At 39.7% G+C, this 18,977-nt stretch overlaps 1 protein-coding gene across 15 annotated transcripts in view; it reads left to right on the forward strand.

Moving 5' to 3' along the window:
* The window catches only part of MKLN1 (muskelin 1), a 439,788-nt gene extending 421,573 nt beyond the window's left edge, over positions 1-18,215 (forward strand). For 12 of the 15 annotated variants that reach the window (XM_060196585.1, XM_060196580.1, XM_060196584.1 and 9 more), the window contains 3 exons: positions 605-707; positions 8,371-8,425; positions 14,988-18,215. In XM_060196585.1, coding sequence (XP_060052568.1) covers positions 605-707; positions 8,371-8,425; positions 14,988-15,109 — 280 coding nt within the window. In that variant the 3' untranslated portion in view covers positions 15,110-18,215. Of the gene's footprint in view, positions 1-604; positions 708-8,370; positions 8,426-10,041; positions 10,249-14,987 lie in introns of all 15 variants that reach the window. The other 3 variants (XR_009551231.1, XR_009551232.1, XM_060196588.1) reach the window with 3 other exon arrangements.
* Positions 18,216-18,977: the final 762 nt, after the last annotated feature.

Consider the following 18,977-nt stretch of genomic DNA (forward strand, 5'->3'; position numbering starts at 1 on the left):
TTTCTCTCTGTTCTACCTAATAAAAAGGTGGAGGGGTGGTCCGGGAGATGGCACAGTAGATAAAGCACTGAACTCTCAAGCATGAGATTCTGAGTTCGATCCCCAGCAGCACATGTACTAGACTTCTTTTTCTCTCTCCTCCTATCTTTCTCATTAATAATTAAAAAAAAAAAGGTGGAGTAAATGTATCCATTTTTGTTTGTAAAGTATCAGTTAAATACCACTAATAGAAAGGTATTTTCTGTTTATCACTTTGTTTTTTTTTTTAAGGAATACGTCTGACTTTTGCAGTTCTGTTACATAAAACATTTGACTTGTCTACTCTATTTTGTAGTTAATTTGGTCTTAGCTTGTGGTTTGAAGAAATTCTCTTAGCCAGGCTCTAACACCACAACTGCCTGGGATCAGCTGTAGTTAACCATTGTATCTCCAGGGACTCTACGTCTATACTGTCTTCTTGATAGTTGTATTACCTCTGGATTCCTACACAAAGGTTTTTAAATGTTCACAATATGTTCTGAGAGTATTCTACTCCAAGTCTGAAAGACAGTTCTAATGGTTTATGATAACTATCTTGATTATTGTCTTTGCTTGCATTTTTCAGGTTTGAAGAAAAGGCCCAAATGGATCCCCTTAGTGCTCTGAAATATTTACAAAATGATCTTTATATAACTGTGGATCATTCAGACCCAGAAGAGACAAAAGAGGTAAATGTAATAAACTTCAGAAATTGATTATTTTTTAAAACTATCATCTTTTTTTCTAATTATCTTTATTTATTTAATAGAGATGGCCAGAAACTGAAAGGAAGGAAGATATAGCGAAGTAGAGAGACAGACAGATACCTGCAGCCCTGATTCACCACTTGTGAAGCTTCCCCCTGCAGATGGGGAATATGGGCTTGAACCCATGTCCTTGAGCATTGTAATGTGCACTTAACCAGGTGTGCTGCCACACAACCCCTAATTGTATATTAATTTGCACTTGCTGATTTTGCTCTTGGTGTTTAAAAAAAACAACTATTTTAAAACGCATAACAGAGGAAATAAATATTAAATAGATAAAATTTCATGTGATAACATAGATTCAAGCCCCACAAAGCCTCTGATCCATTTGTAGGAGATTATCTATGTAGTCTTAAGACTTTAACTGAGATACTAGTTTGTGCATTGGGAAGGAAATAGAAATCTAGGTTTTTCCTTGGTATCACACTCCTTTTACTTAAGGATCAGATAATGGTTCATTGTAGGGTGGGGAAGATAGTACAGTATTATGTAAGCAGACTCACGACCAAGGCTCCAAATCCCAGGTTTAATCCCTTGCACCACCATATACCAGAGCTGAGCAGTGCTGGGTTGGGGGGTATGGTTCAATGTAAACTTCTCTGTGAATACTTCAACATTCCTTTAGAAGAGAAAATAAAGAGAGCTTGGTGGGATTCGAATTCTTACTGTCTTGATGGCCAGTTGTATGAGTATCGTGGCAGTTTGGTTTATTTGGCTCTTCATTGCATTCATAGGCTTGAAAATACAGTAGGAGATCATGACTTTTCTGGACCTTTGTCTGGTTTCGATGGTATTGTTTACTACTTTTTATGAGATGGAAGAAATAGTCTTGAAGATTTAATATCTTAAGGGGCCAGACAGTGGTGCACCTGATTAAATGCACACACGACAGTGTGCAAGGACCCAGGTTCAAGCCCCTGGTCCCCACCTGCAGAGGGAAAGCTTCATGAGTGGTGAAGCAGGGCTGCAGGTGTCTCTCTCCCTCTCTCTCTCCACCTCCCTTCTCAGTGTCTGTCTCTATCCATTAATAAATAAATTAAATTTTTTAAAAATTTAAGATTTAATATCTTAAGACCTATTGTTTGTGTGAACGAATGCACCTGCAACCAGTTTCGTAGCCTTACACCTCTCTTCCAGCTAGCTTCTGAGAATCCTCCTGCCACTTTTTGCTTTTGCCAACCATCTCCGTCTATCTAGAACATCTGAACAGCAGTCCATTTTCCTCCCACTCACAGAATTGGTGCTCATTATGTGGAATTTTGTTCCCTCCATCCATTTCTCTGTGAGCTGCTACTGAATTTTGGCTTTGTAATAGCAACATCGAGCCATGCTTTTTCTCTGTTGTCCATTAAGACGGGTTTCAGATTTAACACTGAGTCACTTCCAGCCACCAGGTTTATTGTACTTTCAAGTAATAAGGCCTGCATGGTCCTTGGCACAAAAACATAGGGCCACTCTTTCATCGTTGCCTACTGTGAAAATAAGTCCCCTATTTTCTTGCGTGGTATTGACTACAACCCTTCATAAGGTGACAAATCTACAGGATAAATTTTAGAACCTCCCCCTTTCCAGAAGGGGGTAGTTAATCTACTTTCCTTTGGTCTTAATCACTTCATGGAGCTGTTTGAAACAAAGGAAATTAGGTACCTAGGTTTCGCCAAGCAGCAGAATAGGCTTGGTTTAATCTGTTATGATTTAGAGCTTGAACATAGCTGTGAAGAGTCCATTAGTGCTCATTTTGTTAGGCCATGCATTTCTGAGCTATAAATAGGTCTCATTGTGTTTTCCCCATATTCTATCTAAAATGACTATAACATGGGAACATTCATTTTCTCTTATTTTTTAAAACCAAACCAAAACAAAATATTGCAAAGTAAATCATTTCAGCTGTGTGAATTGCAAGGAGGCCAAAGAAAACAGACAGTTTGTTCCTGAAGCCAACGGGAAAAACCAAGGCAAGGAGGTAGCTCAGGTGCCACCATTTAAAACCTTTGGTAGTGGGTTTCCTTTCTTACTTTTTTTTCCTTCCTTCTTCCATTTCATGAGCAGCATCAGGTTGTATTACTACACCACATGCTAAGCTGGTGATCAAATTTGGGGCCTCATGTTTGATAGTGTAACCCCCACCTACTCACAGGCCTCCCCATCCCATTTTTTAAAAGCTTTATTAAGAGTTGTTTAGTCCTAACTAGAAGTTAGGTTGCTGTGAATTGCCTCAAGAACTTGGTCAAAATAATATGCTTATCCTAAGAATCTCCTTTGTCTGCTCCTATTTAGTGGACAACTGAAAACACACCTGGTACTTAGAATTACTAGTCTGTAAGATTAGTACCTTATTTGGAAATGTGTGGGCAGACTTTGTGTCTGAAAAATCTTTTGGTAACAGTTTCTATATATATATTTCTAGACTCTAATGAGACCTTAAAGAAAACCATCCATAGATCAAGAGAGACCTTACTGCTATGCTATTTCTGTAGGAGCTTGCTTTTCTTTTCTTTCTTTCTTTCTTTCTTTCTTTCTTTCTTTCTTTCTTTCTTTCTTTCTTTTTAATATTTGAATACAAAATTTTCATTTTATCCCACTGTATAAACAACTAGAAGTGGAGTTGGGGGGGGGGGCAACCATGATATTATCAGCTTGACTGTTATTGGGGAAATGATGGGAGGCCACCAGCAGTACACCAAAGAATGCTTCTTTTCCTTCTTCCAGTTTCCAGATCGTGGGCTCAGAGTTAGTGATGAGCTACCAGTCACTTTACTAAATAGTGTTTTTTTCTGTCTCTTTGTGGAAGATGCTCAAGAAAAGAATGCCTAAGCCAATCCCACCATTTTCATAGAGGAGTCTATAATAAGGATGAAATGAGAAAAACAAGTTTTCATCCAGTATTTCCCATTTTGTTTTAGTTATCCTTTCACTAAGCTTCCAAAGTACTAGTGGCATTCACTTAACAGATGTGTGTCGAGTCCCTACAATATGCCTGGCATTCTCCTAGGTACGGGAGAGGAATCAGTGAACTAAACAAGAGCCCTGCCTTCCGTATAGCGAAAGGCAGTAAACATTACATAAGAATATTATATAGGACATTTAAGTCCGATGAGTGTTATGAAAAAATATTAAAGGGTAAAGGAAGGTCAGAATTATAAGGAGTAAGAATTGAGCAGTTGCAGTGTGAAACAGGATGACCATACTGGGCGTCCTTTACAAAGGAGATTTGCAGAAAGACTTGAAGAGTGTAAGGGAGTGATCTAAACAGCTAACTTGGAGAACAGACTTCCTAGCAAAGGGAGGACTAGAACAAAGACTGTAGCGTGGGAGCATTTTGACTGCAGGAGGGAAAGCAGGAAGAAAGGAAAGTAATTGTAACTGAGGTGAAGGTGAGAGCATTAGAGATGAGATGAGATCAGAGAGCTCAGAACAGGTAGAAGAATAGCTTGTGAGTGAGTGACTTCAGAAGCCATTGTGAAGACCTTGGCACTTAGTCTGAATGAATGAGAAGCTAGCTCTGGGAGATGCGCACATATGTGGGGCAGTACTGTGAACTGCTTCTGGCTTTTAGTTAGATACGCTGACTACTGTACTGAGAATAGGCCAAGGGAAAGGACTAGGAAGGAGGATACAGAAATGAAAGCAAGGGGGAGAGTCTATAACTCTGATCATTGTAGTTGTAGAAATGGGAAACACAAGAGGGTAGGCTTTCAGTGCTTTTCTTTTCTTTTTTTTTTTTTTCCCCTTGCCTTCAGGATTGTCACTGGGGCTCGGCCAGCACTACAAATCCACTGCTCCTGGCAGTTATTTTTTCCATTTGTATTGGGTAAGACAGAGAGAAATTGAGAGAGGAGGGGAAGGTAGAGAAGAGAAGAGAAAGGTGGACACCTGCAGAACTGCTTCACTGCTTGTGCAGCAGGTGACCCCCCCCCCCCACGCAGGTGGGGAGAAGCAGGCTCCATCTGGGATCTTTGTGCAGCAGGTCCTTGCACTTCGTACTATGTGAGCTTAATAGGATGCGCTCCTGCTCACCCCCCTTCAGTATGTCTTAAGGGTAGAACCAACAACATTTTATGATTAATTGAATGTGGAGGTTATAAGTAATGACTTCAAAGGTTTTAGTCTAAAAAAAAAAAAAAAAAAAAACTAGAAAAGACTGGGTAGACCTGTTCTGTGGCAGTGGATGGGCACTCCTGACCGGGACCAAGAGCTCAATTTTGGGGGCAAGGCAGTGGCACATCTAGCCGAGCTCACACATAACCTTGTACAACAGGGCTTCAAGCTCCTAGTCGTGCCCCTCCCCCCATAGAGGAAGATGCTTCTTGAAAGGTGAAGCAGTGCTGCAGCTGTGTGTGTCTCATCCTCTTGATCATCCCCTTGATCTTACCCTTCCCTCTTAATTCTGCTCTGTATCTGTCAATAAAGGGAACCACAAAAAGGAAAAAAGAAATGGCCACTGGGAGCTGTGGATTTTCCATGCAGGTACTGAGCCCCAGCAATAACCCTGGGGATAATTTTAAAAAAGGAGAGAGAGTCCAACTTTGGATATTACATAGTTTAAGATATGATGGAATATATCTTGAGGTGATATTTGGATAACCAGGGCCTGGAGTTTGGAAAAAATTATTTTGAATCTATCTTTGAAAGGTATGTAGAATCTGATCTATTTTACATCTCATTGTGTCTGCTGCTATTTTGGTCAGAATTACCATTTTCTCTTGCTTAGGATTTACAACTTCCTTCCTAGGTCTCTTTGTACCTCTATCCCTGCTGGCTCAGTACCTGTTAAAATGCTAACCCAGTAAACCCAATAAACAATAAACCCAGTAAACAATCAGATTGTTAAAATAAAAGTTTTTGGGGGCCGGGTGGTAGTACAGTGGGTTAAGTGCGCGTGGCGTGAAGTGCGAGGACTGGTGTAAGGATCCTGGTTCGAGACCCCGGCTCCCCACCTGCAGGGGAGTCACTTCAGAGGCAGTAAAGCAGGTCTGCAGGTGTCTATCTTTCTCTCCCCCTCTCTCTTCTCCTCTCTCCATTTCTCTCTGTCCTATCCAACAATGACGACATCAATAACAACAACAATAATAAAAGCAACAAGGGCAACAAAAGGGAAAATAAAATATATATATATAAAATTTTGACAAAGTTTTAAATAAATAAAAGTTTTCTTCCTCCCGTCTATATAAGAACGCCTCAGAGGGGGCCGGACTGAGCACACACGTTACCCTATCACAGACCAAGGGGCTGGGTGGGTGGTGGCACACCAGGTTGAGTGCAAACGTTACCCTATCACAGACCTGGGTTTGAGCACCTGTTCTCCTCCTGCAGGGGCATGCTTCACAAATGGTGAGGCAGGTTTTCAGGTCCTTCTCTCTCTTTCTCTCTATTTCCCCACCTCCTCTCAATTCCTCTCTGCGCTCTCTAATAATAATAATAAAATGTATTTTTAAAGGGGGGGGGGAGCTGGGCGGTAGCGCAGCCGGTTAAGTGCAGGTGGCGCAAAGTGCAAGGGATTCTGGTTCGAGCCCCCAGCTCCCCACCTGCAGGGGAGTCGCTTCACAAGCGATGAAGCAGGTCTGCAGGTGTCTATCTTTCTCTCCCCCTCTCCGTCTTCCCCTCCTCTTTCCATTTCTTTCTGTCCTATCCAACAGCAGCTATGACATCAATAACAAGGGCAACAACAAGGGCAACAAAACAGGAAAAAATGGCCTCCAGGAGCAGTGGATTTGTAGTGCAGGTACCAGCGAGAGGTACAAGCTCCAGCGAGAACCCTGGAGGAAAAAAAAAAAATAAAGAATAGCTTAGAGATACTGCAGGTTTGGTTCCAGATCACTACAACAAAGCAAATGTTTGCAAATAACCCCTTAAAATGAGTCAACTGAATTGGGCTGCCAGTGCATATGAGGATTATGTGTACACTCTACTGCACTTATATTAACTGTACTATGGCACTGCTTTTTAGAAACAGCTTATGGATTAGGCAGTGTTCACCCAGTACAACACACACATTGCCATGTGTGAGGAGCAGGGTTCAAGCCCTTAGCCCCAACATGGGGCCAGGGAAGGGCGTGGCTTCACAAGCAGTAGAGCAGGCCTACAGGTGTCTGTGTCTAGCCCTCTTCCCCCTTCCCCTCTCTCTGTCTCTCCCTCGCTCTCTCTCTCTCTCTCTCTCTGTCTCTACATCTTTCCCTCTCTTCCCCCTCCTCTGTTTCTCTCTGTCTCTGTCAACAAAAGAAGGGGGGGGAATAAATAAATGGTAGCTAGGAATGGTGAAGTCATATAGGCTCCAAGCTCCAGTGATGACCGTGTGGCAAGTGATAACAGTCAACTTATATATCTTAATAAAGACTTTTTTTTTTTTTAAATGATAACTATAATATGAGTCATTATCTTATTCTTGGTGAAAATACACAGCGATCATAGATCACTGTACCAGATAAAATAATTATGAAATAGTTCAAGAATCACCAAAATGTGCAGAGACAAGTATATACATGTAGGTGCAGAATTCTTACAAGTTTAGCTAGTTGAATCCAGGAGTGTAGTAAAGGTTAATGTATGATAACTCAAGGCTTTACACACAGTAGTGTGATGTCTAGTGACTCCACTGTGACTGACGCACTACTACTCTTACTCTGTCCTCCAACTGGCCTGTTGTTCAGCATCCTCATTCAAGATAAATGGAAATAGTTCTCCTAAATTCTTCGCTTTTTACCAATTTGTTAAAAGTTGCCGCTGTTGTAATGGTTTGGTCTTAATGTTATTTCCTCGTTGTTCAGTTGCAAGTTTACACTAACTCTGGAACTGCAGTCAAATCAACACTTAAAAATGGAGAGGAGGCCATTGGGCTTTGTAATTACATAACAGTCTAAGCCGCAGTTTAGAAATAGCCTATGCATGGTAGCCCTGTTTTCTTTTTCTTCAGTTTGATTTACAGGGCAGCAGAGATAATAGGTACTTTATAGTAGTGTGCATTTATTTAGGCAATGAGAAGATCTATATACTAAAAAAATCAGTAGTTATGTCCAGGACACCAATCTTACCCATGTGATAGGTTACTAAATGAGTAATTTTCTTTTTTTTTTTTTTAATTTCAGCTTATCTGTTGTTCTTTAAGAAAAAAATTTCTTTCTATTTTATTTGACAGGACAGAGAGAAATTGAGAGGGTTGGGGAGCTAGAGATGGAGAGAGAAAGATAGACACCTGCAGTCCTGCTTCACTGCTCAAGAAGCAACCCCTCTGCAGATGGGGAGCAGGGGCTCAAACTCAGGTCCTTATGCATGGTTATAAGTACACTTAACCAGATGTTCCACTGTCCAAACCTCTCAAGTAGCCCCCCCCCCAAGTAATTTTTTCAATAATATAATTCTAAGAATTTGTCCGGTTGTTTTGGAAAATAATCTCAGCAGTCTCGTAGAAAAGTGAGAATATTCTTTATTCTAAATGTGTAATTTTTCTGGTCACTCCATAGAGAATAGGTTTATGTAACACCTTCACAGAGAGTCATACAATTACAAGTAAATGATCCCAATTAGAGAAGTCATTTTTCTTCACTGTGCTTATTATTAGTCAGCTAATTTACTTCCATTTCTTTTACAGTTTCAACTTCTAGCTTCAGCTCTTTTCAAATCCAGTTCAGATTTTACAGCTCTAGGTAAGTATCCAGTGTATGTTTTCTGTCCAAATGTCCTGGCATCTGAGAGGTTGTATTATGTATTATGTTTCTTTTAAATGAAACGTCAAATAAGATGCTCATCTAAACAAGTAGAACAAGTATCAGGGTAGCTTGTGAAATTTTCTATAACCAAACTAGCAAAGTCAGTTTCCACTTACAGTCCTCAGCTCATGAACCAGTTTGTAGTTTCCCTTACAGCAGTTGCTGGGTTTACTATATGAACAATGGCCATAGAAGCATGATCAAAATGAATTAATTTGTACACCATTGTTTTGGCATGCAGCTTTAATTGTTTGCTTTTTACTTGAATGTTTTTTTTTCGTTTCAGTTCTATATTGAGTCATGTAGTGTCAACTAAATGTTGAGGGGCATGAAATCAGATAGATGTTTTGGGAGCAGAAAAATGAATTCTCTTTTTTAAAAAATGAGAATTTCTAAGTGTTGGCTATCTTCATTATCCAAAAGGAGTTCTGCTTAAAACACTAGGGTGTTTTTCTCAGACACCCTAGATAAAGGAATCAGTCTTCATTTAGGAGTATTCTTGTTTAGCGTAGTGAATTATTAAAGTAGTTGAACTGGGGCTTGGGGACATAGCACAATGGTTATGCAAAAGACTTTCTTGCTTGAACCTCTGAGGTCCCATGTTCAATCCCCAGAACCACCATAAAACAGAGCTGAGTAGTGCTTTGGTGTGAGTCAGTCTCTCTCCCCCTCCCATTCCCTCTCTCATAAAAGTACTTGAATTAGCAAAGTAGGGAGCCTGTAAAAGTTCCAGAATCTAGAATTCTAGTCAGATGAATGTTTAAAACTTTTGTTAGGGTAACTCATTACTCATTACTGTAGCTCCAGTTTTCCAACAAGATGAAAGCCATTTGAAGTATGGAAATTTCCAGCTTTCCTTTGTCATTATAAAATAGAGCCTTGCAGTGAATTTATATGATGAATATATATCGACTCTTATTAATGCTGTTGTTGCTATTATTTATCTTAGAGCTGAGCAGTAGTGCTGAAGTTTTCCAATATATGTAATATAAAGTGCCTTTTATCTTTGGGATAGCAACTTAAGTTCTTCATTGCTTATTATTTTGTCTCTTAATAGTAAACTATGCCTCAAAAAAAAATTTTATGCAGGGCAGGAGAGATAGCATAATTGTTATGCAAACAGATTCTCATGCGTGAGGCTCCCAGGTCCCAGGTTCCATTCCCTGCACCACTATAAGCCAAAGCTGAATAATGTTCTGGTAAAAATAAATAAATAAAAATAAACAAGCAGTTTTTTAATTCTGGGTTGTTGTTTTTTTTTTTCACAGAGATGGGGAAAATAGCAAATAGCAGTGTCATTGTTGTCTTGTCCTTTCTTATAATTAATGATTGAGACTCTCTGACCAAGGCAGTTCCAGTCATGAGTGTGAGAGAGAGAGAGAGAGAGAGAGAGAGAGAGAACTGCTGAGCTCTGGTTTATAGTGGTGCTGGGGATTGAACCTGAAACCTTTTAGTGCCTCAGGCATGAAAGTCGATTTGCATAACCATTCTGCTATCTCCCCAGCCCAATAGTACCTAGTTTTAAATATATATATTTATTTGTTACTTGCTAGGACAGAGAAAAATTGAGAAGGGGGAGGGAGATAGAAAAGAAAGAGCGGCCCCTGCAGCATTGCTTCCTCACCTGTGAAGCGTCACAGCTGCAGTTGGAGACCCGGTGCATTGTAATGTGTGCTCTCAACACGGTACCAACTCTGAATTCTGATTCTAGAATACATAGCCCTCTATAAGGCAAGACTGGATGAACTGCTGTGACTTCAGTAGGTTCTCCCAAAAATGTACATAGTTGTTCACTACTATTAATACACTGAAGGGCTTTAAAAATAGTTTTTAGGGCTGGGGAGACAACATAATGGTTTTGTATGGATACCACAAATGGGCACTAAAGTGACTTTTATTTAGCCTTGAGAACAAAATTTAAAAAAAAGAAAGAAAGAACAAGAGGGGGGTCAGGCAGTAGCACAACAGGTTAAGCACACATAGTGCAAAGCGCAAAGACCAGCTCAAGGATCCCGGTTCAAGCCTCTACCTCCTCACCTGCCGGGGAATAGCTTCACAAGTGGTGAAGCAGGTCTGCAGGTGTCTTATCTTTCTCTCCCGCTCTCTGTCTTCCCCTCCTTTCTCATTTCTCTCTGTCCTATCTATGACAACAGTAATAATAACCACAATAATGATAAAACAACAAGGGCAACAAAAGGGGAAAAAATAGCCTCCAGGAGCAGTAGATTCATGGTGCAGGCAGGTAGCCCCAGCAATAGCCCTGGAAAAAGAAAGAAGAACAAGAATTCCTTGGCAGTCACTGAATGTGGTAGGCTAGTGTCTGCAAATGTCTCTATCCTGAGTGTAGCTGCTGTTCTGTTTCTGCCCTACTCACTGTCAACTAGTGTATTTTATCAGGAACCTCAGATACACTCAGAACAATGCACACACACACACTAGGAAAAAATATAAGAAAGAAAGTTTCCTGTGTTTTTTTTTTTTTTCCTACCTTGTCTGAAGGGACACAGTGTTGCTTAGTAGTTAAGAGATGAGACTGTAGTCTAGTCATTAAAAATGAGAATCTAGACCCACTTACTAGCTTACTACTTGGCTGATTTTAAGAGTGACTTTGAACAAGCCATCTTTCTAATCATCTTGTTCAGTGTGTAGCAGGTGTGAAGAGAGTGCTTGCCTAAGATGGGGCTGAGAGTGTTTTTCGGACACACACCACAGGGTGATGAGAAATCATACCTGTGTGCCAACAACCATACTGTAAACCACCAACACCCTCCCCCGATAAAGTGATTTGGGAAAGGAAGGAAAGAGAAAGGGAAAGAGAGTGCTTAGCATGAGATGATTATGGCAGGCAGTGCAGTGTAACACTTAGCAGGTACTCCATTTAGGGTATGATTATTATTACCTCTCTTACAAATGTAATCTTTGCCACATTGAATAATTTGGATAAGGCACATCTTCAGATTTTATAAGGAGAAACTTGATGTATTTAAGTAAAAAAAATACGTTTCACAAAGTTTCATGCCTATTTAGAATTCCTGGCTCTTACTCATTTTCTTCCAGATTGTTTTACCTTTACTCCATATCAGCTTGAAGTTAAATGAAGTATTTCATGTATAGAGGCATATTAGGATCTCACTTAACGACATCATTTGTAGATTCTTGGAAACTTTTACTGTAAGTGAAATGCCACATGAGAACAGGTCCTTGAGTGAATAACAGTTCATTCGAAACCAGGATTATTTATCATGATTATAATAGACTGACTTTATCTGGGAACCTGCTGGATAATCTTTCGTGTGCAGATAAACTGAGTGTTTCACTTTCTAAATGTTACCCAAAAAGTTTTGCCTCAGCCAGATTTCCTAACTCGCTTTAAAGTTAATCCAGTTTACATTAACTGCTTGATGAAGATGAAATACAGATTTCCTCACTAGCAGAAAGGAGAAGCTTTCTCCGTGGTATGATTAGTAGGTTATATTTTTGGGTCTGAGCTCATTTTTTTTCTTCTTAATTTTGTTTTAATATTTATTTATTTTACGTTTTGTTGCCCTTGTTGTTTTATTGTTGTAGTTATTATTGTTGTTATTGATGATGATGTTGGATAGGACAGAGAGAAATGGAGAGAGGAGGGGAAGACAGAGAGGGGGAAGAGAAAGATAAGACACCTGCAGACCTGCTTCACCGCCTGTGAAGCGACTCCCCTGCAGGTGGGGAGCCGGGGTCTCAAACCAGGATCCTTACCCCAGTCCTTGTGCTTAACCTGCTGTGCTACCACCTGACTCTCCTGAACTCAATTTCTAGACCACCGACAGTTGAATGATGCTTGGGCTTTGTCACTTTATGGTAAAGAAGTGAGAGTCAGTGATTGGAGCTGTGAGATTTATAATCAATACAACCTATTTTGTCCTAGCTCTGTTACTTAAGTAATCATGTTAATGAATTTCTCAACACCCCACCCCATTTTATTTCATTTTTATTGGTGTCACCAGGGTTTCTGCTCTGGCTCAACATTTTTTTAGATAAAAAGAGACAAAATCAGCAAGAAACAGCAGGAGAAGAAATACCACACTCGAGCACCTTTCAGTGCAGAGCAGACAGGGCTCCAACCTAGGTCTCATGCCTGACAGAATGGGTGCACTAAGTAAACTGGTTTGCCAGTCCCCTACTACTTAAAAAAAAAAAAAGTACTGTGGTCCAGGAGGTGGCGCAGTGGATCGAGCGTTGGATTCTGAAGCATGAGGTTCTGAGTTCAATCCCCGGCAGCACATGTACCAGAGTGATGTCTGATTCTTAATCTCTCTCCTTCTGTCTTTCTCAGAAATAAATAAATAAATAAATAAATAAATAAATAAATAAATTTTTTTTAATGTCCTTAAAGGGGCAGGTGATGGCACACCTGGTTGAGCACATGGGTTTCAAAGAGCAGGGACCCAGGTTGAAGCCTCCCATCCCCACCAGCAGGGGGAAAACTTCACAAGCGGTTGAACAGGTCTGCAGATGTCTGTCTTGTCTCTCTTCCTCCCTGTCTTCCCCTTCTCTATCAATTTCTCTCTGTCTCTCTCCGGTAAATAAATAAATACTTATTTAAAACCTGTATTGAAAGTGTAAAAATAAAGAGAGAAGAACATTGACTACAAATAAAGCTTAGAAAGTTTGAACAACTTCCCTCATCCTGTCTTCTCTCCTCAAGTATGTTGCACCATATCTGGTAGATATTTTACATACATTCAGATACAGTCAGGTTTTTTTTTGTTGTTTTTTATTCACAAAAATTATATTCTTTAAAGAATATTTAAATTTTTTTTAATGGAAAGGAATGTACCACTCTTAAGACATTGTTTATTTTCCTTCCAGGAAACTGGTATCCTTGACAATGTTGTGTTCTATTCATGTTCTTTACCAGATTACAAAATGGAGGACACCTAAAACTATCCTGGCTTGAATGAAAAGTAGTCCAATTTAAAATAGTGAGTCATGGCACAGATAAGTCTCTGAGTCTCTGTAATGGCATTTACCAGGGCTCTCATGTACCATTCACTTTAGAAATAGGAAAAATTAAAAGACTAGTTTGTTGCTTTGATACTTCGTATTTGCGTATTTGTGTCAGGAATTTTAAACAACTGAAACAGTAATACACTAGGTGACTGAAGAAAGAAACAGTGAACTTGAAAATTAAACATCTTGGGACAGGTGGTGGCGCACCTAGTTGAGCACACATGCTACAAAGTGCAAGGACCTGGGGTCAGGTCCTCTAGTCCCCACCTGCAGTGATGGAGAGATGGTACAGCAGGTCTCTCCTCTCTCTCTCCCTCTCTCTCTCTCTCTCTCTATTTCTCTCCCTCCCCTTCCTCTCCTGTTTCCCTCTCCATTTCTTTCTGTCTCTAGTAAATGAAGAAAAAAGAGAAGTAAACGTGTACTAGAGGCTAATAGTCATCAGGATAAAAGTAGCTGATGGCTCCTTCTCCCTTAAATATCAGTAGTATCGTAGGTGGTGGGAATTGTATGGGATTGTACAATTATCCTATAATCTTGTCAATAATTATTAAATCAATTTAAAAATATACCCCCCAAAAAAAAACTGTTCTGCACATTCACATGCATTTATTTCCCTCAAACCCTCCAGGGTCTTGATAATATAGACGACTTTCTAAAGACTTATTATTTAAAAAAGGTTTCCATGGGTTAGAAACTAAAAAAAAAAAAAAAAAAAAAAAAAAGCCAGAAAAATAGTGTAATTTTCTCAGTTGATTGGAAAACAAAAATTCTTATTAAACAAGCAAAATAATATGAGTTACCAGAGTGCTAGCCATCTGACTCCCAAGCTTACGCGTAACTACATTTAATCTGTGTAACTGGGTGAAGTAAACAGGATCTTCACAAGTTTATAGCTGAGAAAACAGTCACAGAGACAGAGATGCTCATTACCTGAGCTCAGACCCCTGCCAGATGGCAAAACTGGGCTCACTCAGTCCTCATTTCTACCTGGTTTCAATACACTATTTGGTTGGGGTTCCATTGCTGCTTTCCTCAGCTGTCTTCCGTATCACCTGTTGATTTTTTTTTTTTTTTTAATTTAAGAAAGGGTACAGTTCCACACAGTTCCCACCACCCAATCTCCATATCCCACCCCCTCCCCTGATAGCTTTCCCATTCTCTAGCCCTCTGGGAGCATGGACCCAGGGTCGTTGAGGGTTGCAGAAGGTAGAAGGTCTGGCTTCTGTAATTGCTTCCCCGCTGAACATGGGCGTTGACTGGTCGGTCCATACTCCCAGTCTGCCTCTCTCTTTCCCTAGTAGGGTGTGTCTCTGGGGAGGCTGAGCTCCAGGACACATTGGTGGGGTCTTCAGTCCCCAGGGAAGCCTGGCCGGCATCCTGATGGCATATGGAACCTGGTAACTGAAAAGAGAGTTAACATACGAAGCCAAACAAATTGTTGAGCAATTTACCTGTTGAATTTTAAATACAGTGGATGAGTTTCTTTTTCTGTCTCTTCTCTCACCAGGCTTTTCAGATGTGGATCACACCTATGCCCAAAGAACTCAGCTCTTTGACACCTTAGTAAATTTCTTTCCCGACAGCATGACTCCTCCCAAAGGCAACCTGGTAGACCTCATCACACTGTGACTCAAGAGTCCCTGGACAGAAGTGAAGGACAGGAGTCTGCATTCAGTATTTTGGATTTCAACTCGTTTGGCCCGTGCTTAGGCTGCGGTGATTGAGGACTGCACCCGGGTTTCCAAGGGATCTTTCACGACATGTCACAAGTTTTGTGTCTCTTCCTGACCTCAGCCACGTTCTCCTTCCCCCATTCCTAAATTAGGTTAATAAAATGAAATTGGTATACTTTCCAGTTAAATACATATATATTTTTCTTACTTTAAAGAAGTGATGGGTATGAAAACAATCAGGTAGTTCATCCTTCTCTAGTTTTTGTTTCTTTCTTTTTTTAAATTGGGTCAAGTAGGGACTATTAATAGACTCTGTGCTGTAAGAATTGGGATTTTTGTTATTGGGTTTGTTAGGCTTGTCTTCTTTCTCTTCCCTTCCCACTTCTCTCTACCTTTCATCATGCAATTGCTTGTAAGTGGTGTCTGTTGCTTACCTCTTCATTCTTAACACTATATATATATATAGTTCTGTACAACAATTGATAGTAAGGATATATACACATTTTTATAAGTATATATAATATGTGTGTGTGTATATATACATATACTCATATATATATATATATATATGTTGACTACAGTCTTGTATTACATTAACTGATAGGAACAGAGGGCTCAAATTTGTGCTCCTTGGAACTAAAGCAGTGAAGGCCAAGATTGATCCAGGCACTTATCTGAGATTGATATATAGTATTTCTATAATGATATATTTTATAGTGAATATTACAATAGCTTTGAGTCACAGAAACCTTAAGCTGAAGAAAATATAAATTCAGAACTTTTAAGAGCCATTGTAATAACTGCCAGCAGGAGGATTCTGTACATTAATTCTCTTCATTGACATCTCTGGAAGAATTCTGGAAGAAAATGACTCCTCTGGTAGAGCCGTGCAGAACCCAGGCTTCCATTTCTCTCTTGTGCTATCTCTTTGTAGCATTTTCATCCAAGAGGATGGGGTTTCCAGAGATACACTTTTGTTTATTCCCGTACACACTTGCTCCTCCCATCTGCTTCTATGTACCGATAGTGTAAAGACTATGGTCTGTGGTTGTCTGGCAGACAATTCATTAAACACGCAGACCAGGCATCTTAAAACACAAAAGAAAAAAATAACTGCAAATATCTTTTCACTAAGTGAAAAGAAAGGCTGTAGCAAGTAGGCTTTTCCACTGTTCAATTTTTTTTTTCTTTTTTTTTTTGTGGCAAAGGTCAAAGTGTATACCTTTCCATGAGGTACTGTGGAATTCTGTATAGAGAATCTGCCCTGGGCCAGTGCTTACATTTGTTTAAAATGTGTACTAGCTATAACTGGTACCTACCACTCTTAAAACAGACCCAGTAAAATAAGTACTTGTCAGTTCAGCAGTTCTTAAAAACAAATGACTTTATGGAAGTAAGTCCGAATAGCAAGATGAGGCCTCACCAAAGAAGAATTCTCGAGTGCACTTTCAACAAGTCTCGTGTGTTGAGAATGAGACTTTGAGATCCTTTTCACTCTGTATTGCATGGTTTCACTTCACTTGGAGATGGATAGAAATATATTTTTTCCTAGTTCTAGATTTGAATTTTGGGCTCCCAAAGTTATTCAGTAGTGATTTACTAAACAATTAGATCTGTATCTTACTTGTGAAAGGTAATATAATTCACTAAGTACCAAATTGTGTAGTTACAGAATAACTAATCGACTTTATAGGTGAACAAATAGAATTTACTTACATACTTGTGTAGTTTCACAGATTGATTCCCCTGAGTGGCAGTTAAGAACAGAATACTAATATCACTAATTTGTAGCATACTGAATCTTACTTAGTGAGAACACATACCAATGAGAGTCGATAGGAAGAATTTGAACTTGATTAAAAGTCCCTAAATGTAAAAGCTCTAGCTTATTTACTGTGAACTCTGGCACTTTAAGAACACGATTAAAAATGAAATTCTTCTGTCCTCTAACAATTATTTTTATAGTGTGTCATTTTCTTCCTCTCCCTCCCTCTCTCCTTTCCTTCCATTACCTACTATATGGAACAGTTACCTCAGTGGCTTTGATTTTATTTTCCTTCTTTCTGTACTTGGTTTTGTGTGGCTATTTAAGTGCATGCTTATTTTAATTTCATCCTTACATCATTAAGGTACTTCTTCATTTCTGGAATTTTCTTTTTCACTGACATCTTTAAATGGTGTTGAATCATGGCAAGCCATTTGGTGTTGGCTTAGAGGATATAGACTATGTCGAGGAGGTTATTGCCCAAGTCAGAATTTGTACCATGGAACTTTAATAAGACCCTCTGGCAGTGGTTGAAGAGAAGGTAGGGCTTCATTACATAGTGACTAAGACTAACATTTTGCTCATTTTCACATCAGAACCCTAATTTGAGGCTTATATTTCTATTTATTGAGGAGTTATATATATTTCCAAGAATTCCAGCAGTACATTATAATTTAAATGATCCAGTCTGATACCAAGTTGCATAGTGTTTCCTACTTACAGATCACTTCATTCTAGTTTAAGCAAGTTCCAGATTGAAACACATCGCAAATGCTTTAGACACATTAGTGGAGGACAATTTCCTCGACTTCATTATCCCTAGCTTCAGCTTCATTCCCATCTCTCTTTTTCCCAACAGAATATATTACTTTCCCACCAAAAACAAACTAGGTCTCTAGCCTTTTCAGTGTTGTACTTCATGAGAAATTAATCTGAATTGCAAGACACAAATGCATTTGCAGTTTGTGGAATAACAGAGACCTCATGTGGCCAACTGGATAAATTCAAACGCATTACTCTATTCAATCAAAGGGCTTCAAGATCCGGGTACCTAGCTCTGCTACAGAGAATGCACATTAGTAACCGTGAATGCGGTCACCTTTGTAGGCCTGGTTTTCATTTATACTGAGACGAATGTGTCCGTCCCTAATAAATGAAAAGATGATGGGAAACTTGAGAAACTTGATTCACTGGCTTATCATAGGCTTGTCAGGTTCAGAGCTTGATGATTTTGTTACGATTGTAAAGCTGAATAAAGGTGAAATGTGTATGTTGAATAAAATGTTTTGTCCTTGTAGTCGATCTCTGCCTTTAAAGTACCACACGGAGGTGTATTAACAGGATTCCAGATAACCAAACAGTTTTAAAGTTGAACTTTCAAACAAAAACTTGTTTGAGGCATTGAATCATTTAGTAACAGATTGAGAATGATGGTTGGCGAGTATGCCTCAGCCTTTATTCTCTGAATTATACATAATTCCATAACTGCTTGAAGAAGTTACCCTATAAGTATTTTTTCCACCAGATGAATTTTATTGGATAATTTTGGTTCACCTGAGTAGGTCCTGAGTGGTTGTGTTAACTAGCTGATTGACTGTTACAAAGTAGTAGAAAATGATGGTTTGAGTGTTATGGGAGAGAACCATTACATAGTATACTCTGTCATCCAGCTATTAAAAAAAAAAAAAAGGGAGTCGGGCGGTGGCGCAGTGGGTTAAGTGCATGTGGCGCAAAGTGCAGGGACCGGCATAAGGATCCCAGTTCGAGCCCCCGGCTCCACACCTGCAGGGGAGTCACTTCACGGGCGGTGAGGCAGGTCTGCAGGTGTCTATCTTTCTCTCCCCTCTCTCTGTCTTCCCCTTCTCTCTCCATTTCTCTCTGTCCTATCCAACAACAAAGCAACGTCAGCAATGGCAATAACCGCAACGAGGCTGCAACAACTAGGGCAACAAAAAGGGGAAAAAATGGCCTCCAGGAGCGGTGGATTCATGGTGCAGGCACCGAGCCCAGCAATAACCCTGGAGGGAAAAAAAAAAAAAAAAAAGAAAGAAAGGGAGTC

Source organism: Erinaceus europaeus, chromosome 8 (assembly GCF_950295315.1).
Source record: "Erinaceus europaeus chromosome 8, mEriEur2.1, whole genome shotgun sequence".
NCBI classification, from domain to species: domain Eukaryota; kingdom Metazoa; phylum Chordata; class Mammalia; order Eulipotyphla; family Erinaceidae; genus Erinaceus; species Erinaceus europaeus.